This window comes from Pristiophorus japonicus, chromosome 6 (assembly GCF_044704955.1).
Source record: "Pristiophorus japonicus isolate sPriJap1 chromosome 6, sPriJap1.hap1, whole genome shotgun sequence".
NCBI classification, from domain to species: Eukaryota; Metazoa; Chordata; class Chondrichthyes; family Pristiophoridae; genus Pristiophorus; species Pristiophorus japonicus.
The window spans coordinates 267161551-267187409 of record NC_091982.1 but is presented as its reverse complement, the minus strand read 5'-3'; the positions used below and the strand labels follow the sequence as shown (position 1 = coordinate 267187409).

The 25859-nt window shown below is 44.4% G+C and overlaps 1 protein-coding gene across 1 annotated transcript in view; it reads right to left on the bottom strand.

Moving 5' to 3' along the window:
- LOC139266316 (adhesion G-protein coupled receptor G7-like) overlaps window positions 1–25859 on the bottom strand; it is a 98836-nt gene that overhangs the window by 3393 nt on the left and 69584 nt on the right. Inside the window, exons 9-13 of the mRNA XM_070884137.1 lie at window positions 23142–23303; window positions 14805–14911; window positions 12968–13290; window positions 4207–4279; window positions 1206–1373 (exon numbers count right to left, since the gene is read on the bottom strand). Of these exons, the coding sequence (XP_070740238.1) occupies window positions 1206–1373; window positions 4207–4279; window positions 12968–13290; window positions 14805–14911; window positions 23142–23303 (833 nt within the window). The remainder of the gene's footprint in view (window positions 1–1205; window positions 1374–4206; window positions 4280–12967; window positions 13291–14804; window positions 14912–23141; window positions 23304–25859) is intronic.

Genomic DNA, 25859 nt, shown 5'->3' with positions numbered 1-25859 from the left:
GTTTAGAAGAATGAGAGATAATCTCCTTGAAACATACAACATTCTTACAGGGCTTGACAGGGTAGATACAGGGAGGATGTTTCCCCCTGGCTGGGGAGTCTAGAACCAGGGGTCACAGTCTCTGAATAAGGGGTCAGCCATTTAGGACTGAGATGAGGAGAAATTTCTTCAATCAGAGGGTGGTGAATCTTTGGAATTCTCTACCCCTGAGAGCTGTGGAGGCTCAGTCTTTGAGTATATTCAAGGCAGAGATTGATAGATTTTTGGATATGAAGGGAGTCAAGGGACATGGGGATAGTGCAGGCAAGTGGAGTTGAGGTAGAAGATCAGCCGTGATCTTATTGAATGGCGGAGCAAACTCGAGGTGCCGAAAGGCCTACTCCTGATCCTATTTTTTTATGTTCTTATGTACTGGAGAACTCCTCCCGAGCAGTCAAGGCAATGAAACTATTGCTACAGCAGGCCGATGGTCTGCTTGATGATGTTCCTGGTGACAGCATGGCTCTCACTTTATGAGTGCTGGGCACAAGTATTGGAGTTGCAGAGGGGTATCATGAGCCATGTAGAGAGCATAGAGGAACAATTTTTCCTCTTTCTGGCTTAAGTATCACAGCAAATTCCTATAAAGTATTTCAGCTCTTGTTAAATTCAGATTTTGAAACTTGAATCAGATCAGTTGAAGATATGAATAAAGTTACATTTTATAAGGTTTTCTTAAATATTATTGCTATGTTATGATGCTAAAAAAAAATTATCACAATGTATTTATTAAACAATACATGCAACATATATAATTTCCCTTTATCAGTGTAAAAATCAGTGTTTTTAATAACTGCCCCTTCCTATCACATAGATATGATATAGCTATGGACATTAACTTTGTTCTATAACTCTCTTCTGTCATGTAAGTCTAACAGTTACAATTGATGATATTAAAAGAACACATTTGTACAACATTCCACATTTTGCGATTTTAACTCTTTGATTTTAAATGTCATACCAACTCATTAATGTCCATGCACTAATATCATTACAATGTCAAACCTGTTAGGCTCTTCATCAAATCATTAAACTCAGTCTCCATTGTGTTGGGACGCCTTGTTAAGGAAACTTGCATTGTTGCAAGCATTATTTAGTTAGATTCCACTGAATTTTAAACAACAACACAAACTCAGGATTCCAAGTAACATATATCAAAACCTCACCCTTTGTAAGATGTCAGATTTTTCTTGTTACAAACCATCTTGGACATGATCAGTCCAAAGATCATCATATTCAGAAGCAGCATCAAAGAGACTGGCAGCAAGAATGCCCATAAAAGTACATTTTTCCCACTAAAAAACTTATCATTTGTTGGAACAGCAAGCCAGCAGCTGAAAGAAAAACATTCACACATTACAGTAAACAATATTGTAATCATATGTACAACATCTTGATTTATGGTAACAAACTATTAAAGAAGCTTAAGAAAGAGTTTGGGTTGATTCACCTATTGATTTTCCCTCCATTCCATGCAGAAGCATCCAGCCTTCCCTCACTCGCAGAGATTTTCTCAAAACAGGTTTTTTTTTAAGAGAGAAACCCCAGGAAAGTATCTGTTGTGGGGAAATTATTGGAATCAATAATTAAGGACAGAGTGACTGAGCACTTAGAGAAATTTGAGTTGACTAGAGAGAGCCAACATGGATTTGTAATGGATCGGTCAAATGAACCTAATTGAATTGTTTGAGGAAGTAGATAAAGAGAAACTTTCTCCGCTAGTGGTGTACTCTAGGACCAGGGGACATAACCTTAAAATCAGAGCCAGGCCATTCAGGTAGTAGAAATGTGACACTCTCTCCCATAGAAAGCAGTAGATGCTAGCTCAATTAATAACTTTAAACCTGAGATCGATAGATATTTGCTAGCCAAAGGGTATTAAGCGATAGGGAGCCAATTCAGGTGGATGGAGTTAGGATACAGATCAGCCATAATCTCATTGAATTGTGGAACAGGCTCGAGCAACTAAATGGCCGACTCCTGTTCCTATGTTCCCAATAGCAGTAAATATTGCATTCATCTACTAAGTATTGTTAACTTATCATCTTGCTAAAAAAAATTAGAAAATACTGCACAGCTAAATTCTTTATTATTTAAACAAAGCAAGAAGAAAATAGCGCCAACAAAAATAAATTTGTGTCATAAAATAATTTTGTTTTTCTATACTGAATCTAGATAGTCCCAGTAAAGCTATTTAGATTTTGTATAAAAGTGGTTTGCAGAGATTTTACATTTGCCCTATATTCATAAAGAAGGCCAGCCAAGATAATCAGTTTGAATACTTTATTTGTTGTTGCAATGCCACACCTATGGAGATATGGGGATTGTGCTTTTGGGACAATCAGCCAACTGGCACAGTCTGAGATAATTCATTCCTGCTTTTCCTTGGGTGAACTGCTGTATTTATTGTTCTGCCGATTGCATCTTTAATAGTGAAGTAACTGATGTTTTAGATGGCATTGACAGTTTCACCCTTCACTTATATGTTTCAACTTTCTACAGTTTGCATGCCCTTATAGTGCTGTCACTGAAAACAGTTACGGTAAACAGCCATAAGGGCCCTAGTCCCCACAAAAAATCCTTTCCTGCATCTGTTGGGAAAACAAAACTTACCTGTTTTGGACATCCAGAACTTTGTTCCCAACCCTATCTCAGATCAGTGGATGTGTGTGGTGGGCTGGGTGGACAGTATAAGGCCCACTATCTGAGGGAAATGGTTCATTCAAGCAGAAACCTATGTAAATAAGGTCAGAGTCATGGTGACATCACGACCACCTGAATACCAGGGGAGTGGTATGTTTACAGCTGCTCTAGGCACAGGTGCTCCACCTCAGAGAAAAACCTGAAAATCCCCAAGCAATGCAAACAAAACAATATAAAGAAAGAAAGACTTGGATTTATATGGATTTCACGACCATCGGACCTCTCAAAATGCTTTACAGCCTATGAATTACTTTTGGAGTGTAGTCATTGTTGTAATGTGGCAAATGCAGCAGACAATTTGTGCACAAGCAAGCTCCCACAAACAGCAATGTGATAATGACCAGATAATCTGTTTTTTTGTTATGTCGACTGAGGGATAAATATTGGCCAGGACACCCAGGATAACTCCCCTGCTCTTCTTCAAAATAGTGCCATGGGATCTTTTACCTGAGAGAGCAGACGGAGCCCTGGTTTAACGTCTCATCTGAAAGACGGCACCTCCAACAGTGCAGTGTTCCCTCAGCACACAACCTTCTGACTCAGAGGCGAAAGTGCTGCCCACTGAGCCACAGCTGAGGCGAAATATAGGTCTTTGACTCTTTTTCCTCTGCTTTGCACTTGCTCTATCAAAATCCCTCATAATTTTGAATACCTCTTTTAGGTCTCCCTTCTCTGCTGTGTGGAGAACAATCCCACCTTTTCCAATCTCGCCACATAATTCAAGTCCCTCATCACTCATATCATCCTGATAAACCTCCTCTGTACTGTCACAAAAACCTTGATATCCTTCCTAAAGTGTGAAGCCTAGAATTGTACACAATACCCCAGCTGAGTGCGAACCAGTGATTTGGAAAGCTTTAGCATGACCTCCTTGTTTTTGTATTCAATGCCTCTATTTACAAAGCAAAGTATCCCATTCGCTTTCTTAACCCGTGCCAAAGAAATGCAACATGAGAAGGAACACCCACTATGAGGTTTGAATGTGCATGTGGACAAATTGCAGCTACTGGGAAGACACACAGGAGAGGCAGTGGGAGATGGGGAAGCAGAAGGTGAACTAACAAGAACAGGAAAAAGAAACAGCATTGCAGGTTTCAGCAGTAGAATTTGAACGTGTATAGACAAACTGAGACTTAACTGCATTTTCTTTAAGATGTGTGAGTGTCAACTGGCATTTTGCTGAGGAAAATTTAGATGGCCACTTTTTGAAATGGAATTGGTGAGATAAGCTGAAACATCTCTTACTTGTTTTAACCTTTGGTGAGATCGGAAATTCTGCCAAAATAACTGAGAAACAACTTTCCTTTCAGACCCTGGCACTGGAGTAATTTACATTTAGATTTAGTAACCTTAAGTGAAGGACTGGCATTCATCCACAGTTCAAGAGATTGTGACTGGCTTTTCCTTAGCTAACCACCATTATATGGTATAATCAGTCAAAAAGGTACTTTTTATTGCACTCACATCTTTTCTTGTCTGTAAGTATGCGTCGGTTCTGTCGCAGAAATTGTTATAATTGCAGTAAGAGCTGGTGCACCTAAATAATAGAAGTAAAATGTGAGTGGAGCAAGGCTTTTTTATCATTTTGCGCTATTCCTGGAGACCATCAACTCTTTATTTTTCTCCCTAGTTATTTCTTTCAAGAAGGTGGCAAATTATACTAGTTCCTCCAGTATTGTTACCCAAATGGCATTCTTTATCGGTGAATCTGGAGTGTCAACTAGCTAGTCAACATGAGAGCAATCTAACCCTGCCCTCAGCTAATGCACACACACATACAGTTCTAGCAGGAATTGTTGGATAGAGATTTGTACCACACTAGCCTGGAGTTACTAAGATCACAATCCTAGAATCATAGAATGGTTACAGCACTGAAGGAGGCCATTCAGCCCGTCGAGCCTGTGCTGGCTCTCTGCAACAGCGCCTCAGCTAGTCCCACTCCCTCGCCCTTTCCCCGTAGTCCTGCAATTTTTTTCCTTCAGATACTTATCCAATTCCCCATGCCTTCACTTCCCTTTCAGGCCATGAATTCCAGATCCTAACCACTCACTGCATAAAAAAAGTTTTTCCTCATATCGCCTTTGGTTTTTCTGCCAATCACCTTAAATCTGTGTCCTCTGGTTCTCGACCCTTCTGCCAATGAGAACAGTTTCTCCCTATTTACTCTATCCAGACCCCTCATGATTTTGAACACCTCGATCAAATCTCCTCTCAACTTTCTCTGCTCTAAGGAGAACAACCCCAGCTTCTCCAGTCTATCCACATAGCTGAAGTCCCTCATCCCTGGAACCATTCTTGTAAATCTTTTCTGCACCCTCTCTAAGGCCTTCACATCCTTCCTAAAGTACGTTGCCCAGAATTGAACACAATACTCCAGTTGAGGTCGAACCAATGTTTTATACAGGTTCATCATAATTTCCTTGCTTTTCTACTCTATGCCTCTATTTATGAAGCCCAGGATCCCGTAAGCGTTTTTAACTGCTTTCTCAACCTGTCCTGCCACCTTCAATGATTTGTGAACATATACCCCGAGGTCTCTCTGTTCCTGCACCCGCTTTAGAATTGTACCCTTTAGTTTATATTACTTCTCCTTGTTCTTCCTACCAAAATGTATCATTTCGCACTTTTCTGCGTTAAATTTCATCTGCCACATGTTCGCGCATTCCACCAGCCTGTCTATGTCTTCCTGAAGTCTATCACTATCCTCCTCACTGTTCACTATACTTCCAAGTATTGTGTCATCTGCAAGTTTTGAAATTGTGCCCTGTACACCCAAGTCTAAGACCCCGGTATTGGTGGCCTTACTGCCCACTGCCGTCGAGTTTTGCCTCCGGTCTCCGCTCTGTGCCAGTTTCCTCTTGGGAGGGGAGTATCGCACGTAACGGCCTGCTGGCGGCCAAGTAGTGGAAATGCCTTTCGGCAGGCCGAGCTACCAGATTGGTGCGGGCGGGAGTTGGCACCAGCAGGGGGAAAGACCTCCGCGTGGAGCCAGGTCTAATCCCAATTGTAAATATGAAGACCTGCAAAAAAAGTTTAGTGAACATATTTAAAATTCTTTTTTTACAGCGACTTACCTGGATGGGGTCCCCTGAAGGTGTTCTAGTGGGGTTTTATTTGTAATGATTTTTATTTTCAGGTCTTCCACTCTCCCTGGGTCCGACTCCATCCTCAGCGGCACTTGGGCTGCAAGCTCTTTTGCCGCCGAGATTGAGAGTTCTCGCCCAGATTGACGGCGTAAGCCGTTATTTTGCTGCCGGGCGGTACTGCCCTCACTTTTAGAGGAATTTTCCTGGCAAAGTACCGCCCGGTCTCTCAACGGCCATCGGCGGTCCTTTGGACATGCTTGGGCGGGCCTTGGCCTGTATCAATTTCCGGCCCAATATCATTAATATATATTAAATATGATAACTAGTCAGCCTTAATTTCCATCTCTCTGATGCAAACAATCCTTCTACGTGTCTCCTAGTGCACTGGCTCAGCAACACCAATGATGGTATCACTAAAGGTGGCTGTAGAATGAACCATCTTACTTCATTGGCCAAGGAGAACAGTGAATTCAAAGACTAAAGTAAAATGGGGGAAAAAACACTGCATAACACTTACTGAAGATTAAAAGTCTCAATGAAATTACCAAGTAAAGCTTTCAGCTAACAATGGAACACCTGCTGAATAAGAGTTTGAAATCACAGAATCACAAGAAACGGTGGGATGAAGATTCCTTTGGCCCATTTAATCTCTTGTTCCAGAATACCAACCCGTCAGCATCCAGCATTACAGCATCCAGCTGTTTCTTGCTTGAGTTTAGAGTCTTGACCTCAATCCCGTTCCAACAGTCTGTGACAGCACATCCTCACCAATGTAGAGACATCACTTTAACCCTCCCCCCCTTCACCACTTTTCTCTTTTAATATTTAATTATTTTCTGGACTTATTTTACTATATTTTTAGTTTTCTTTCTGCCTCTCCTGACTTCTTGCTGTGTCTCAGTTCCACAGGTACTGGCAGCTTTCCAAAATTCTCCTAAGTGTCCATTCATCATGTGTGAGGCTCGATAGTGAGAGCTGGAAGGCTGTTCAAATCAGCCCAAAAAATGACTTCACTCAATATCCATTTACATTCATGTTTCAGCTGCAATCACGAATAGTGATCATGAGTGATAAAACTCTGGCTGATTGTTGCTCTCCCTGGCACAGCCCAGAGGCACCGAGGCCAGTGTAGTGCAAACTCCCCCCTCCACCTCTGATCCTCCCGCCAATGGTTGCCACGGTTGGGATGAACTGACTGCATACCAGGGACCTTCTAATCTGTTTTAATACTGAAGGTGCCTTTACTATTAGGTCTTTTGGAGGAAGCTCTTATTATTAACCCAATGGTTCATCATCGGAGGCGGAGCGGGGAGATCAAGGAGGCCTACAAGAGGCCCAGCTGGTGCAGCTGCAGCAGGGAGAGAAGGCAAAAAAGTAGAAAGAAATCGAAAGGTGACGTCACAGCCAATGGGGTAAGTGATTGGCTGGTGATTGGTGGGTAGTTTTTCTTTTTCTTTTCTTTATCAATAAGTAACCTTTTAGCCTTGTTGGCAAATTAAGTTAATCTAAGGGTGAAGTCATGGTAGGAGAGCTCGGACACGTGTTATGCTCCTCCTGTACTATGTGGGAAGTCAGGGATGCTTCCAGTGTCCCTGATGACTACATGTGCAGGAAGTGTATCCGCCTCCAGCTCCTGACAAACTGCATTGCGGAACTGGAGCTGCGGGTGGATTCACTCTGGAGCATGCACGATGCTGAGAATGACGTGAGTAGCATGGTTAGCGATTGGTCACACCGCAGGTAAAGGGTACACAGCAAGATAATAAATGGGTGACCAGCAGGAAGAGCAGTGCAAGGAAGGTAGTGCAGGGATCCCCTGCGGTTATCCCCCTGCAAAACAGATACACCGCTTTGGGTATTGTTTGGGGGGATGACTAATCAGGGGAGGGCAGCAGCAGCCAAGTTCATGGCACCGTGGCTGGCTCTGCTGCACAGGAGGGCAGGAAAAAGAGTGGGAGAGCGATAGTGATAGGAGATTCAATTGTAAGGGGAATAGATAGGCGTTTCTGCGGCTGCAATTGAGACTCCAAGATGGTATGTTGCCTCCCTGGTGTAAGGGTCAAGGATGTCTCGGAGCGGGTGCAGGGTATTCTGAAAATGGAGGGTGAACAGCCAGTTGTCATGATGTATATAGATACCAACGATATAGGTAAAAAATGGAATGCGGTCCTACAAGACGAATTTAGGGAGCTAGGAGCTAAATTAAAAAGTAGGACCTCGAAAGTAGTAATTTCAGGATTGCTACCAGTGCCACGTGCTAGTTAGAGTAGGAATCGCAGGATAGCTCAGATGAATATGTGGCTTGAGGAGTGGTGCAGAAGGGAGGAATTCAAATTCCTGGGACATTGGAACCGGTTCTGGGGGAGGTGGGACCAGTACAAACCGGACGGTCTGCACCTGGGCTGGACCGGATCCAATGTCCTAGGGGGAGTGTTTACTAGTGCTGTTGGGGAGGAGTTAAACTAATATGGCAGGGGGATGGGAACCTATGCAGGGAGACAGAGGGAAGTAGAATGGGGGCAGAATCAAAAGATCGAAAGAAGAAAAGTAAAAGTGGAGGGCAGAGAAACCTAAGGCAAAAAGCAAAAAGGGCCACATTAAAGCAAAATTCTAAAGGGGCAAAGTCTGTTCGAAAGACAAGCCTAAAGGCTCTGTGCCTCAATGCGAGGAGTATTCGGAATAAGGTGGACGAATTAACTGCGTAGATAACAGTTAACGGCTATGATGCAATTGGCATCACGGATACATGGCTCCAGGGTGACCAAGGCTGGGAACTCAACATCCAGGGATATTCAACATTTAGGAAGGATAGACAGAAAGGAAAAGGAGGCGGGGTGGCATTGTTGGTTAAAGAGGAAATTAATGCAATAGTAAGAAAGGACATTAGCTTGGATGATGTGGAATCGGTATGGGTGGAGCTACGGAATACCAAGGGGCAGAAAATGCTAGTGGGAGTTGTGTACAGACCACCAAACAGTAGTAGTAAGGTTGGGAACAACATCATACAAGAAATTAAGGATGCATGCAATAAAGGTACAGCAGTTATCATGGGTGACTTTAATCTAGATCATGATTGGGCTAACCAAACTGGTAGCAATGTGGTTGAGGAGGATTTCCTGGAGTGTATTAGGGATGGTTTTACAGACCAATATGTCGAGGAACCAACTCGGGAGCTGGCCATCCTAGACTGGGTGATGTGTAATGAGAAAGGACTAATTAGCAATCTTGTTGTGCGAGGCCCCTTGGGGAAGAGTGACCCATAACATGGTAGTATTCTTTATTAAGATGGAGAGTGACACAGTTAATTTAGAAACTAGGGTCCTAAACTTAAGGAAAGGTAACTTCAATGGTTTGAGGCGTGAATTGGCTAGATTAGACTGGCAAATGATATTTAAAGGGTTAACGGTGGACAGGCAATGGCAAACATTTAAAGATCACATGGATGAACTTCAGCAATTGTACATCCCTGTCTGGAGTAAAAATAAAACAGAAAGGTGGCTCAACCGTGGCTAACAAAGGAAATGAAGGATAGTGTTAAATCCAAGGAAGAGGCAGACAAATTGGCCAGAAAAAGCAGCAAACCTGAGGACTGGGAGAAATTTAGAATTCAGCAGAGAGGGGCAAAGGGTTTAATTAAGAGGGGGAAAATAGAGTATGAGAAGAAGTTTGCTGGGAACATAAAAACTGACTGCGAAAGCTTCTATAGATACGTGAAGAGAAAAAGATTAGTGAAGACAAATGTAGGTCCCTTGCAGTCAGATTCAGGTGAATTTATAATGGGGAACAAAGAAATGGCAGACCAATTGAACAAATACTTTGGTTCTGCCTTCACGAAGGAAGACACAAATAACCTTCCGGAAATACTAGGGGACCGAGGGTCTAGTGAGAAGGAGGAACTGAATGATATCCTTATTAGGCGGGAAATTGTGTAAGGGAAATTGATGGGATTAAAGGCCGATAAATCCCTGGGGCCTGATAGTCTGCATCCAAGAGTACTTAAGGAAGGTGCCCTAGAAATAGTGGATGCATTGGTGATCATTTTCCAACAATCTATCGACTCTGGATCAGTTCCTATGGACTGGAGGGTAGCTAATGTACCACTACTTTTTAAAAAGGGAGAGAGAGAGAAAGCGGGTAATTATAGACCGGTTAGCCTGACATCAGAAGTGGGAAAAATGTTGGAATCAATTATTAAGGATAAAATAGCAGCGCACTTGGAAAGCAGAGACAGGATCGGTCCAAGTCAGCATGGATTTATGAAGGGGAAATCATGCTTGACAAATCTTCTGGAATTTTTGAGGATGTAACTAGAAGAGTGGACAAGGGAGAACCAATGGATGTGGTGTATTTAGACTTTCAAAAGGCTTTTGACAAGGTCACACACAAAATCATAGCACATGGTATTGGGGGTAATGTACTGATGTGGATAGATAACTGGTTGGCAGACAGGAAGCAGAGAGTCGGGATAAATGGTTCCTTTTCAGAATGGCAGGCAGTGACTAGTGGAGTGCCGCAGGGCTCAGTGCTGGGACCTCAGCTCTTTACAATATACATCAATGATTTGGATGAAGGAATTGAGTATAATATCTCCAAGTTTGCAGATGACACTAAACTGGGTGGCAGTGTGAGCTGTGAGGAGGACGCTAAGAGGCTGCAGGGTGACTTGGACACGTTTGGTGAGTGGGCAAATGCATGGCAGATGCAGTATAATGTGGATAAATGTGAGGTTATCCTCTTTGGGGGCAAAAACGCAAAGTCAGAATATTATCTGAATGGCGGCAGATTAGGAAAAGGGGAGGTGCAACGAGACCTGGCTGTCATGGTTCATCAGTCATTGAAAGTTGGCATACAGGTACAGCAGGCGGTGAAGAAGGCAAATGGTATGTTGGCATTCATAGCTAGGGGATTTGAGTATAGGAGCAGGGATGTCTTACTGCAGTTGTACGGGTCCTTGGTGAGGCCTCACCTGGAATATTGTGTTCAGTTTTGGTCTCCTAATCTGAAGAAGGACATTCTTGCTATTGAGAGAGTGCAGGGAAAGTTCACCAGACTGATTCTAGGGATGGCTGGACTGACATATGAGGAGAGACTGGATCAACTGGGCCTTTATACACTGGAGTTTAGAAGGATGAGAGGGGATCTCATAGAAACATACAAGATTCGAACGGGACGGGACAGGTTAGATGCGGGTAGAATGTTCCCGATGTTGGGGAAGTCCAGAACCAGGGGACACAGTCTTAGGATAAGGGGTAGGCCATTTAGGACTGAGATGAGGAGAAATTTCTTCACTCAGAGAGTTGTTAACCTGTAGAATTCCCTGCCGCAGAGAGTTGTTGATGCCAGTTCATTGGATATATTCAAGAGGGAGTTAGATATGGCCCTTATGGTTAATGGGATCAAGGGGTCTGGAGAAAAAGCAGGAAAGGGGTACTGAGGGAATGATCAGCCATGATCTTATTGAATGGTGGTACAGGCTCGAAGGGCCGAATGGCCTACTCCTGCACCTATTTTCTATGTTTTCTAAATAAACGGTTTTCTAAATAAACACATGTTATACACCAACTACTAAATTGTAAGAACCTTTGGCTTAGAGTTGTTGCCTCTGAGTTAGAACGTGCAGGGTTAAAACTGGTGCAATCACAATCACATTGCTGATTATTTACATACTGAGCAATTGTGGAAAGCCATTAATTCTCTCTGAGTAAGCAGCAAAATTACTCAGAGCATGTTATAACAAAAGCAATGTGTGTTAATGCATAATTAATTGTAATTCCCACATTACAGCATTACTTCAAAAGTACTTCATTGGCTGTAAAGCATTTTGAGATCTCTGGTGGTTGTGAAAGGTGCTATATAAATGCAAGTCTTTCTTTCATTAATTGTAAGAGAGAAGGTTAGGGATCAGTTCATTGGTGCAGCATTACTAACTCACCAGATATATAATAATGAATTTTATTATATATATATTAATCACCTGGACTTGGGTATACTGGGCATAATTTCAAAGTTTACAGATGATATGGCAAATGAAATTTAACAGAGAAGTGTGAAGCGATATATTTTCGTAGGAAGAATGAAGAGAGCCAATATTACCAAAATGGTACAATTTTAAAGGAGGTGCTGGAACAGAGAGACCTGGGGGTGTAAGTACACAGATCTTTGAAGGTCGCAGGATAAGTTGAGAAGGCTGTTAAAAAAGTATATGGGATCCTTAGCTTTCTGAATAGTGGCATAATGTACAACAGATGTTAGGCTAAACCTTTACAAAATACTGGTTAGGCCCCAGTTGGAGTATTGTGTCCAATTCTGGGCACCACACTTTACGAAGAATGTGAAGGTCTTGGAGCGGATGCAGAGGAGATTTACTAGAATGGGATCAGGGATGGGGGACATCAGTAATGTGGAGTGTTGGAGTTGTTCGCTTCAGAACAGCGAAGGTTAAGAGGAGATTTGATAGAGGTGTTCAAAATCATGAATGGTTTTATTAGAGTAAATGAGAAGAAACTGTTTCCAGTGGCAGAAGGGTCAGTTATCAGAGGACAGAGGTTTAAGGTAAAAGAGTCAGAAGTGACATGAGGAAACATTTCCTTACACAGCGAGTTGTTGTGAGCTGGAATGCACTGCTGGAAAGTGTGGTTGAAGCAGATTTAAAAGAGAATTGGATAAAAACTTGGAGGAAAAACATTTACAGCGCTGTAGCTCTATCAAAGAGCAAGCACAAGCACGATGGATCGGATGCTCTCCTTCTGTGCTGTATCATTCTGTAAATCATTATATCCTGATTCAGAAACAGAGACTTTGCTGAGAATCACTCAGGTCCCAGTTGCCTTGTTTCCCTTGCTACACCTTTATCAGCTCGCACTTTCAGCAACTTTGTGGGCAAAAATATTTTGAGCTGAAGGGTACAGGGCAAGCTCACAGTCCGTGATTTTCGGTCCATTCATTTTGATCATTTATCTTAGTACCTCGATCCAACTGTCAATGATAGAGAAACTTTAGAAGTTAACTCTTTATTCAAATTTAAACCAGATTCCATTGCCAAACATTTTGGATCCTTCAAATCTGAAGTCTAATTACATCTAAATGCTCATTTTTAGCTGTTATATAATTAACATGAAAGTGGTGCATCAGCTACTTACCCCATGCCACACCTGCTGACACTGCAGCGAAATAGCTTCTCTCCATTTGTTGAATAAGACGATTATACGAACTATACAATGCAATTCCCTGCACACACATCCATGCAAAGGAAGCCAGAAGGAAGAAATGTAAAAACCATGTTGATGCCGTACAGAAGGGATTTGTACTTGAGGTGGTCTTCGAATTTGGTGTATTACTCTTTTCAGGTGGAGCATTTGCCCAGCTACTGCTTATTGCACCAGATAAAAAGGTGATGTATACCCCGAGAAGTGCAACTGATAGATTTATTTGAAGTTTTCCATTCACAGAGGTACGATACTCCCTTGATTTAAAATGAAATGAATTAGTTTGTGCTCAAGAAATTGTCTTGTTAGGCATTTTTCTATTTTTATGATTTCAAAATGTTTGGCAAAAAGGTAGAAAAAGTTTAATGTCATCTTTCTCTGTCATACTGGATCCCTGCACCTTTTATGTTGTCCTGGAATTTCCTGGGAATCCGGGAGGGTGAATAGGGCGAAGCGCACATGTGCCTTGCAAGTGAGACAAAAGAGGACATATGAGATTTAGACCATGCTGCCAGTTCCTTTCAGATCAGAGAATCTGAAAGGGGTAGGCAATATGAAGGAGGTACCTTCCTTTACAAATGCCTGTTCTTTACAGGTGCTGGAAATCATGATTGCCCTCAAGGTCTTCTGGCTGCTGTTTTCAGACAGCATGGCAAAGGAACAGCAACCATTACCTGTAAGGATTTCTGCCTCTGCTTCCAGGCACAAAGGGCAGGGGAACATCTGGCTTAGGCTAATGACCTGAACCCGGAAATCCAGGTGTGTTCAGGTAATGTCAGTCAGAGCACATTTTGGGTGTGCTCCACCTGACTAATGTCCAGTCACGAGGGAAGGAAAGTTGGCCCCTTCATCTTCATTTGATTTCAGTTAGCTGGGAAGGCAGAAGGATCCATGAGGGTCCCCTTCCATGAAATAATAGAAGACATACCCACAAAAATTTAAATTAAGGTTATTTTTAACTCTTCGTCATGCCATTGTTATACATTACAAGCTGGCATACCCAAGAACAGCTGAGACTGCTCGTTACAGTGGTACATTTACTAAAGTGATATGTTACACTGAGGTCCAGCTCCACTTGTGTATTGTGGAACCAGTGTTATAATTCCTAATGGGGGCGATTTTCACGTCACTTAGAGCCCTATTCCCACTGACATCCAGCTCACTACCAATTTGGTAGGAGCCTTGAAATGGGCAGGTCAGGCTCCTACCAGAAACAGGCAGAACATCCAAAAGTCCATCCAAATCGGGGTTCTATAATGTTAATAGGATTGCAATTGAATTTTCAAGTACCAATGGGCTGAGTGTCCACCAAACATGCCCCACCCATTCAATGGTCTAACAAGTGGTCCATAAAGACTATTGCAAGCTGCACAGTAAACAGTAAGAAGATGGTTTTTAAATGATTATTGTGGGATCAGGAGGGGCAACAAAAATCCACCCACCCCCAATGAGCAAATCTTGATCACATCCACTTTATTTACCTAGCCTGGCTGGGCTCTGAGGAGGAGTCACCGGATTTCCCGCCATTCTCAATTGGCAAGTGGCACCAAAAATTGAGCAGTTTTCCGATGGAATTCACGAGGCCCAACTATGAAAATGGTTCATGCCTCTCCCCATCACCCATCCCACCCGATGAAGCGGTCACTTCAAAATTGACCACAATAATTCTAGTGAGCTGGTTATGCTGCTCATATATTGTTTATTACAAATTTCTCTATCGACGACAATCCATATTTCACGTGAATAATAAAAATTATTTAAAGTTCCTTACTTCATCCATATTGGTGCAATAATTGTTGCCAGTAATCCCAGAATGGATAATGCACATCCAATATATGAAATTGTGTCTAAATATTGTAAAGTATTAGCCTTAACAGTCTGGAAGGAAAATTAAATAAAATTAAATAAAATTAATTCTTATCCTCAAACTAGCAGTTCATTACTAACTATCATAACAGTCAAAGCAATCGATACGTGAGACCAAATTAAATTTTCTTTTATTCATTCCTGGGATGTGGGCGTCGCTGGCAAGGCCAGCATTTATTGCCCATCCCTAATTGCCCTTGAGAAGATGGTGGTTAGCTGCCTTCTTGAACCGCTGCAGTCCATCTTGTGAAGGTACTCCAAAGTGCTGTTAGGGAGGGAGTTCCAGGATTTTGATCCAGGAATGATGAAGGAACAGCAATATACTTCTAAGTCAGGATGGTGTGTGACTTGGAGGGGCACTTGCAGGTGATGGTGTTCCAATGCGTTTGCTACCCTTGTCCTTCTAGGTGGTAGATGTCACAGGTTTGAGAGGTGCTGTAGAAGCCTTGGAGAGTTGCTGCAGTGCATCTTCTAGCTGATACACACTGCAGCCACGGTGTGCCGGTGGTGGAGGGAGTGAACGTTTAAGATGGTGGATGGGGTTCCAATCAAGCGGGCTAATTTGTCCTGGATGGTGTCAAGCTTCTTGAGTGTTGTTGGAGCTGCACTCATCCAGGTAAGTGGAGAGTATGGCTTCACACTCCTGACTTTATAGATGGTGGAAAGGCTTTGGGAAGTAGGAGGTGAGACACTCGCCGCAGAATACCCAGACTCTGGCCTGCTCTTGTCGCCACAGTATTTATGTGGCTGGTCCAGTTAAGTTTCTGGCCAATGGTGATCCCCAGGATATTGATGGTGGGGGGATTCGGCGATGGTAATGAATGTCAATGGCCGGTGCTTAGATGCTCTCTTGTTGGAGTTGGTCATTGCCTGCCACTTGTGTGTCACAAAGGTTACTTGGCACTTATCAGCCCAAGCCTGAATGTTATCTAGGTCTTGCTGCATGTGGGCACTGACTGCTGCATTATCTGAGGAGTTGCAAATGGAACTGGGCACTGTGCAATCATCAGTGAACATCCCCACTTCTGACCTTATGATGGTGGGAAAGTCATTGATGAAGCAGCTGAAGATTGTTGGGCCTCGATCACTGCCCTGAGGAACACCTGCAGCGATGTTCTGGGGCTGAGATGATTGACCTCCAACAACCACAATCATTTTCCTTTGTGCCAGATATGACTCCAGCCAGTGGAGAGTTCTCCCCTGATTCCCATTAACTTCAACTAGGGCTTCTTGATGTCACACTCGGTTAAATGCTGCCTTAATGTTCAGGGCAGTCACTCTCAACTCACCACTAGAATTCAGCTCTTTTGTCCATGTTTAGACCTAGACTGTAATGAGGTCTGGAGCAAGTGTGCCTGGCAGAACCCAAACTGAGCAGCAGTAAGCAGGTTTTTTGTGAGTAGAGCGTTGGCGCAATGACGCCGGTCTGGACGTGGATTGGGTCTGTGGTGGATCCGTTGGTCAGGATCATGGCTTGAATGTCGTTGTGGAGCAGGCGGAGGATGGTGACAAACTTTTGGGGGCAGCCAAAATGGAGTCCCTTGAGGTTGACTGTGTCAAAGGCCTTTATGAGGTCAAAGAAGGCCATGTACAAGGGTTGGTGCTGTTCCCTGCATTTCTCTTGTAGTTGTCGCGTGGTGAAGATCATGTCCGTTGTACTCCTCAGTAGACGGAATCCAAATTGCGACTCTGGAAGGAGCTCTTCAGCCACAGGGAGAAAACGATTGAGGAGGATTCTAGCGAAGACTTTCCTAAAGCACTGGAGAATTACCACCAATGCTGTCTCCGCAAGATCCTGAAAATCCACTGGGAGGATCGACGCACCAACGTCAGTGTTCTCAATCAGGCCAACATCCCCAACATCAAAGCACTGACCACACTCAACCAGCTCTGCTGGGCGGGCCACAGCATCTGCATGCCTGACACGATACTTCCAAAGCAAGCGCTCTATTCAAAATTCCTACACGGCAAGCAAGCCCCAGGTGGGCAGAGGAAACATTTCAAGGACACCCACAAAGCCTCCTTGATATACAGCATCCTGACTGGCACCTGGGAATCCTTGGCCCAAGACCGCCCTCAGTGAAGGAACAGCATCCGTTAGGGCGCTGAACACCTCGAGTCTCGCCGCTGACAGCATGCAGAAAACAAGCATTGACAACAGAAGGAGTGAGCGGCAAACGAGACTGCCCACCCACCCTTTCTTTCAATGACTGTCTGTCCCACCTGTGACAAAGACTGTAATTCCCGTATTGGACTGTACAGTCACCTGAGAACTCATTTTTAGAGTGGAAGAAAGTCTTCCTCGATTTCGAGGGACTGCCTATGATTGTGAGTAAGTGCTGCTTGACAGCACTGTACACAACATCTTCCATCACTTAGCTGATGGTTGAGAGCAGACTGATTGGGTTGTAATTGGCTGGATTGGATTTGTCCTGCTTTTTGTGGACAGGACATACCTGGGCAGTTTTCCATATTGTTGGCTGGATGCCAGTGTTGTAGCTGTACTGGAACAGCTTGGCTAGAGACGAGGCTAGTTCTGGAGCATAAATCTTCAGCAAAATAGCAGAATTTAGTCGGGCCCCATAGCCTTTGCTGTATCCGGTGTGTTCAGCTGCTTCTTGATATCACATGGAGTGTATCGAATTGGCTAAAGTCTTGTTTTTGTGTTGGGGACCTCAGGAGGAGGCACCTCTGGCTGAAGATTGGCTTTTGCACTCATTATGGGGATGTTCATGGAGCCTCCTCCTCCTGTTAAATGTTTAATTGTCCACTGCCATTCATGACTGGGTGTGGCAGGACTACAGGGAGTTGATCTGATCCCACTGGTTGTGGGATCACCTAACTCTAGTCTATAGCTTGCTGCTTCCGTTGTTTAGCATGCATGTGTTGCAGCTTCCCATAATTGCACCTCATTTTTAGGTACACCTGCTGCAGCTCTTGGCGAGCTCTTCTGTATTTCTCATTGAACCAGGGTTGGTCCCCTGGCATAAAGGTAATGGTAGAGTGAGGGATATGCTGGGCCATGAGGTTACCGATTGTAGCGGAAGACAATTCTTCTGCTGCTGATGGCCCACAGCACCTCATGGATGCCCAGTTTTGAGCTGCTAGATCTGTTCTGAATCTATGCCATTTAGCACAGTGGTAGTGCCACACATGATGGAGGGTGTCCTCAGTGTGAAGATGGGACTTGATCTCCACAATGACTGTGTGGTGGTCACTCCTACCAATACGGTCATGGACAGATGCATCTGTGACAGGTAGATTGGTGAGGACGAGGTCAAATAGGTTTTCCCCCTAGTGGGTTCTCTCACCACCTGCCGCAGACCCAGTCTGGCAGTTATATCCTTCAGGACTCGCCAGCTCGGTCAGTTGTGGTGCTACCGAGCCATTTTTGGTCCCCCACCCTGAGTAAATTCTGTGCCCTTGCTACCCTCAGTGCTTCTTCCAAGTGGTGTTCAGCATGGAGGAGTCCTGATTCATTAGCTGAGGGAGGCCTGATCAGGATGGTAATCATCAGGCAGTTTCCTTGCCCATATTTGACCTGATGCCATGAGACTTTATGGGGTCTAGAGACAATGTTGAGGACTCACAGGGCACTCCCTCCCGACTGTATACCACTGTGCCGCTACCTCTGGTGATGGTGATGTCTGGGATATTGGCTGAAAGATAAGATTCTGTGAGTTTGATTATGGCAGGCTGTTGCTTTACTCGTCTGTGGGACAGCTCTCCCAATTTTGACAAGTCCCTTGATGTTAATGAGGAGAACCTTGAAAGGTCGACTGGGCTGGGTGTGCCGTTGGTATGTCCGAAGCCGGTGCCTAGTTCGATGCTGGGTGGTCTGTCCAGTTTTGTTCTTATTATTGTTTTTCACAGCGGTTTTTGCTAGAGCAGTTAGGAGTCAGCCACATTGCTGTGAACCAAATGGGCTTTTCAACAGTAGTTTCACGATCACCATTACTAATACTAGCTTTCTATTCCAGATTTATTTAATTAACTGAATTTAAATTCCCCAGCTGGCGTGGTGGGATTTAAATCCAAGTACTCTGGACCATTAATCTAGGCCTCTGTATTACAAGACCAGTAACATAACCATGGTGCTACTGGACAATTGAGAATTGCTAGATTGAACAACTGTTTTATACTAATTTCCAACTCCTTCAGAACTGTATGGAGAAATACCCTAACTTGTGATTATTAAGATCTGAAAGACCTTTATATGAGAAAAAAATTATTAATTTATTGACCAAATAGGAATGTTGCTACATCTAATAAAGAGCAGTTTAACGTGGTAAACAATTAACTGTCAACTAAACTGTTGGTGTATAGAGCAGTCGTTCACTCATCTCTCCTTTATGGATGTGAGACCTGGACACCCTACAGGCATCACATCAAAAAGTTGGAAGCTTTCCATATGCGCAGTCTCGGATCTATACACCACATACGCTGGCAAGACCGGGTGTCAAACTTTGAGGTTCTGGAGAGAGTACAATCAACTAGCATCGAGGTGATGATCAGGCGAGCCCAGTTCCGGTGGGCTGGACATGTCATCCGCATGGATGAGTCAAGGATCCCTCGTCAGCTTCTACACGGCGAGCTCTGTGAAGGCCGAAGACACCAGGGGCGCCCCCGCAAGCGCTACAAAGATTGTATCGAGGCTAACCTCCAGTACTGTGGCATCCGACCAAAGGACTTCAAGAATACAGCAGCTAATAAAATCCAGTGGCGAACCGTCACGAGGATTGCCTGCCAGACCTTCGAAGAAAGCCGATGTCAATGCCTGCGGGACACTAGAGATAGACGACATCAGGTGGCAGTACTGTCAGCATCAGGCACATCGAACTTCCCTTGTCTGGTGTGCAAGAGACTATCTGCAACCAGAATTGGCCTATACAGCCACTTGAAGACTCATGCCATTGATGATTAGCACATCAACATCTTTGTTGGATATGACGGACTACCAAGAATTAAGATACCTCATCATCATCATCATCATCATCATCATTATCATAGGCAATCCCTTGGAATCGAGGCAGACTTGCTTCCACTCTAAAAGTGAGTTCTAAGGCGACTGAACAGTCCAATACGGGAATTATAGTCTCTGTCACAGGTGGGACAGACAATCGTTGAATGAAAGGGTGGGTGGGGAGTCTGGTTTGCCACACGCTCCCTCCGCTGCCTGCACTTGCTTTCTACATGCTTTTGGCGACGAGAATCGAGCTGCTCAGCACCCTCCTGGATGCTCTTCCTCCACTTAGGGTGGGCTTTGGCCAGGGACTCGCAGGTGTCGGTGGGGATGTTGCATTTTAGCAAGGAGGTTTTGAGGGTGTCCTTGAAATGTTTCCTCTACCCATCTGGGGCTCGCTTGTGTTTAAGAGTTCCGAGTAGCGTGCTTGCTTTGGGAGTCTTGTGTCAGGCATGCGAACAATGTGGGCTGCCCAACAGAGCTGGTCGAGTGTGGTCAGTGCTTCGATGCTGGGGATGTTGACCTGATCGAGGACACAATCAGCACATAGCCACAATAATGGTTCAGTACCTTAACAAACAGGAAATGGGATACTTGTTACCTAGAAGACCCCAGGCAGGCACCTGAACTAACTGTAATGATCTCATAATCCAGAACTATGCTATAAAATGGCAGACATAGCTTGTTGACCACTAGAAGAAGTTATGCTGAGAGTGAAATATTTGGCACACAGTTCCATGCTCTGATTTTACTCAATGGGGTAGATTTTCATTTTCAGCAGTGACGGTAAACGGTTGTTGTGGATCAGCCATCTGTTATGCCCACATTTCCTTTCCGTGGACTTCAAAGCTTGCAGTTGGTTATTGTAATAGCTGCATATCTGAGAAAGATACATTCTGCTGACTGACACTTTAATCATTCAAATTCTTATTTTAAACAGTGCCATTGTGCTGCTGATTAAAATTGAAAAATATAATGTGGGAAAATGAGAGGATATCCACTTTGTCAGAAAAAATAGAAAAGCAAATTATAATTTAAATGGCAAAGTGCTGCAGTACAGAGGGACCTGAGGGTCCTTGTGCATGAAACACAAAAAGTTAGTATGCAGGTACAGCAAGTAATCAGGAAGGCAAGTGGAATGTTGGCCTTTATTGCAAGGGGGATAGAGTATAAAAGCAGAGAAGTCCTGCTACAACTGTACAGGGTATTGGCGAGGCCACACCTGGAGTACTGCGTACAGTTTTGGTTTCCATATTTAAGGAAGGATATACTTGCATTGGAGGCTGTTCAGAGAAGGTTCACTCGGTTGATTCCTGAGATGGGGGCGTTGACTTATGAAGATAAGTTGAGTTGATTGGGCCTATTGGAGTTCAGAAGAATGAATGATGATCTTATCGAAACATATAAGATAATGAGGGGGCTCGACAAGGTGGATGCAGAGAGGATATTTCCACTCATAAGGGAAACTAAAACTAGGGGCATAGGGCCCAATTTTGGCCATGACTTGCATCAATTTTTTTGGAGTAAGTTGTTTTTTCTGGCCTAAGTTAAAAAATGCCATTTTTCCCAAAAAATTTGCTCCAGAGTAAGTCAGTTAAGTACGATTATTTTTAGTTCAGTTATTTTTTCAAAAGGGGGCATTCCCAGATACTTACGCCAGTTTTGGCAATTTATGCCACTTTGGCTAGCTAAAATTTACTCCAAATCGACTTAGGTCAGCGTATGCGGTCAGCTCTGAAAATCATTACGGGCAGTTAAGAAATCGGCGCAGGTTAGTACATTTAAAGCACCAAGACTTACAAAGCACTAAACAAAGCACAAAAATAAACATTCAATAACAAATAAAAAATAGAAGGAAGCTGAGGACCTGCACCAAGTCTGTAAAGCACTAAACAAACCACAAAAAGTAATAAGCAATCAATCAATAACAAATAAAAAATAAAAGTCCTACCTTTATGACAGAATCAAGTTTTTTTTTAAAGTCCCCCCCCCACCCCCCATCAAAACACTCTTTCTCCCCCCCAAAACTCTCCTCCTCCCCCCGCAATCAAAACGCTCAAGCGCAACCATCAATAAATAAAAAATAAAACTGGATTCCGACCTCAGCCCAGGAAGTCAGCGGGCTGGCCGGCTGGTGCGGGAGGCCACTCGGCCAGGGATAGGGTGCGGCGAAGATTGGGGCATCCCTTCGGCCGGGGATAGGGGCTGTGAACATCGGGTCCTGCTCACAGCCCACAGGACACGCTGGGAGTGCGGAGCATGCGCGCAGACTTCACTGCGCATGCGCGCAGTTGCCGGCAGTACTTTCTGCGCTGGCCTGTTGCTCCGCCCGCCACTTCACTAGCTAACGCCATGCTGGGACACTGGAGACTCGGCAGAGCGGGCAGGATGGTGCCACTTTTTCTGGCGCCGTTTCCAGCGCGCAAAGTCGCCGCATTTATGGTAAGTGTGCCAAAAAAAGGGATTGGGGAAAATTGTGCCCATAGTCTCAGAATAAGGGGGCGCCCATTTAAAACTGAAATGAGGAGGAATTTCTTCTCTCAGGGGATTGTAAATCTGTGGAATTAAATGGTGGAGCAGGCTCGAGGGGCTAAATGGTACACTCCTGCTCCTATTTCTTATGTTCTTATGTTCTTAAGTGATGGTGAGGGGAAACATTAATTGGAACTGCAATGAAAGCATCCCTCACAATCGCCTGTGATTTTACTAATTTCCCCCGTAACTGTCTTGCAATTTGTGGAGCACCAAATGACTAGCCCTAATCATCAAAGTGCCAGTGAGCAGCACCCCCCACACCCACCCCCACCCCTGTTAGGTCGTGTTAAAAGTCCACAGCGGATGTGCTACCTTCCACTAGCAGTACTGCTGCCACAGCGAGAGGACCAAAGGCACTTCCATACTAGAGTGAACTTGAATTATTTTCATGGAATAGCAAGCACACAAAGTACTTACGCATAATATAGCTACAATTGAAATGATGGCAATCACTGTCTGTGGCACTGACCCTCTGATGCATGTATTATTGGCTTCACATAAGGAGCACACATAGCTCAGATAATGAAAATATATGCAGTTGGGACCTAAGAACAAAGGAAACGTATCCCATGCTCAGTTCTTGACATGATGCAAAATGACCATATGTGTCTATGTGTAATCTTTCAGGTAAGTGGATGAGCATGTGTTACTTGCGATCTGCATGGCCCCACCTTAGCACAGTACTATTATTACTACTCGGTTCTTATTAGTTACAAAATAAAGTTGAAGATAATGACTTCTCACCATGAGAACTGCAAAGCTAGTCAGATGTTGACAGGAGCATGAAAAATATGTTTCATTTTTAGATTCGTTCACGGGATCACATCCATCTGTCAGCCATTGTGAAACGGAATAATTCCAGTAGGCACATTTATAACTTTCTAAGAAAAATCCATCATTTAGGGCCTGCAATTAAAGAAAAACTGGTATTCAGATCTAGAGACAGCTTTTCTGCAGTCTTCCTGGAATACAAACTCTCTTTATTTTATTTATATTGTTAATTTCATCCAGGGAATTAATGTCAATATTGAGAAAGGAATTCTTTTACACTCCAAGGGTCAACGTGAAGCATTATCAAGTTTGGATGAGCAAACAGGATGCAGATTTAGAGTCAAATCCTATCTGCATTGCCTCAACAATGAGAGAGTTTCTCTGTGAGCTAGGTAGAGCAAAACACCAAATGTGTTTACAGGGACTGTGGGTTTACAATTTCACCACAACCAGCTCACAGAGAAAAACTTTGCCAAATGTACCTGAAACACAAATGAAAACAGAAACTGCTGGAAATACTTGATAGGTCAAGCAACATCTGTGGAGAGAGAAACACAGTTAAAGTTTCAGGTCGATGATGATCACTGACCTGAAACATTAACTCTGTTTCTCGCTCCACAGATGCTGCCTGACATGCTGACCATTTCCAGCATTTTCTGTTTTTATTTTGATTTCCATCTTGCGCAGTATTTTGTTTTTGTACCTGAAATCCAACATTACAAGGATACTGCCTATGGTGCCATTGTGAATTTTGGTACAACTAGGAGCAGCAGAGAAACAAAGGAATTTTAAAAGAAAAATTGCTACTTCATTTTCATAAACCCAAGTTGAGGGAAAAGTCATCATCATAGGCAGTTCCTCGGAGTCGAGGAAGACTTGCTTCCACTCCTGAAGTGAGTTCTTAGGTGACTGAACTGTCCAATACGAGAACCACAGTCCCTGTCACAGGTGAGAAAGCAGGAATGGGGTACTGAAGTTGCATGTTCAGCCATGAACTCATTGAATGGCGGTGCAGGCTCGAAGGGCCGAATGGCCTACTCCTGCACCTATTTTCTATGTCTATGTTTCTATGTTAGTCGTTGAGGGAAGGGGTGGGTAGAACTGGTTTGCCGCACGCTCTTTCCGCTGCCTGTGTTTGGTTTCTGCATGCTCTCGGCATTGAGACTCGAGGTGCTCAGCGCCCTCCCGGATGCACTGCCTCCACTTAGGGCGATCTTGGGCCAGGGACTCCCAGGTGTCTGGGGATGCCGCACTTTATCAGGGAGGCTTTGAGGGTGTCCTTGTAACATTTCCTCTGCCCACCTTTGGCTCATTTGCCGTGAAGGAGCTCCGAGTAGAGCGCTTGCTTTGGGAGTCTCGTGTCTGGCATGTGGACAATGTGGCCCTGCCCAGCGGAGCTGATCAAGTGTGGTCAGTGCTTCAATGCTGGGGATGTTGGCCTGGACAAGGACGCTGATGTTTGTGCGTCTGAACCACAGAAAGTAGTTGAGGCCAATTCACTAAATATATTCAAAAGGGAGTTAGATGAAGTCCTTACTACTCGGGGGATCAAGGGTTATGGCGAGAAAGCAGGAAGGGGTACTGAAGTTTCATGTTCAGCCATGAACTCATTGAATGGTGGTGCAGGCTAGAAGGGCTGAATGGCTTGCTCCTGCACCTATTTTCTATGTTTCTATGTTTCTATGTTTCTATGTACTCCCAGGAGATTTGTAGGATCTTGCGAAGACATTGTTGGTAATATTTCTCCAGCGACTTGAGGTGTCTACTGTACATGGTCCATGTCTCTGAGCCATACAGGAAGGCGGGTATTACTACAGCCCTGTAGACCATGAGCTTGGTGGCAGTTTTGAGGGCCTGGTCTTTAAACACTCTTTTCCTCAAGCGGCCGAAGGCTGCACTGGCGCGCTGGAGGCGGTGTTGGATCTCGTCGTCGATGCCTGCTCTTGTTGATAGGAGGCTCCCGAGATATGGGAAGTGGTCCACGTTGTCCAGGGCTGGGCCGTGGATCTTGATGACTGGGGGTCAGTGCTGTGCAGCGAGGACAGGCTGGTGGAGGACCTTTGTCTTACTGATGTTTAGCGTAAGGCCCTTGCTTTTGTACGCCTCAGTAAATACGTCGACTATGTCCTGGAGTTCAGCCTCTGTATGTGCACAGACACAGGCATCATCCGCATACTGTAGCTCGACGACAGAGGTTGGGGTGGTCTTGGACCTGATCTGGAGACGGCGCAGGTTGAACAGGTTCCCACTGCTTCTGTAGTTTAGTTCCACTCCAGCGGCGAGCTTGTTGACTATGAGGTGGAGCATGGCAGCGAGGAAGATTGAGAAGATGGTTGGGGCGATGACGCAGCCCTGTTTGACCCCTGTCCGGATGGGAATTGGGTCTGTGATGGATCCGTTGGTAAGAATCACGGCCTGCATGTCGTTGTGGAGCAGGCGGATGATGGTGACGAACTTTTGGGGACATCCGAAACGGAGGAGGACGCTCCATAGACCCTCGCGGTTGACAGTGTCAAAGGCCTTTGTAAGGTCGAAGAAGGCCATATATAAGGGCTGGCTCTGTTCCCTGCATTTTTCCTGCAGCTGTCGCGCTGCAAAAATCATGTCTGTTGTGCCCCAGAGGGGACGAAATCCGCACTGTGACTCCGGGAGGAACTCCTCGGCCACAGGGAGAAGACGGTTGAGGAGGAC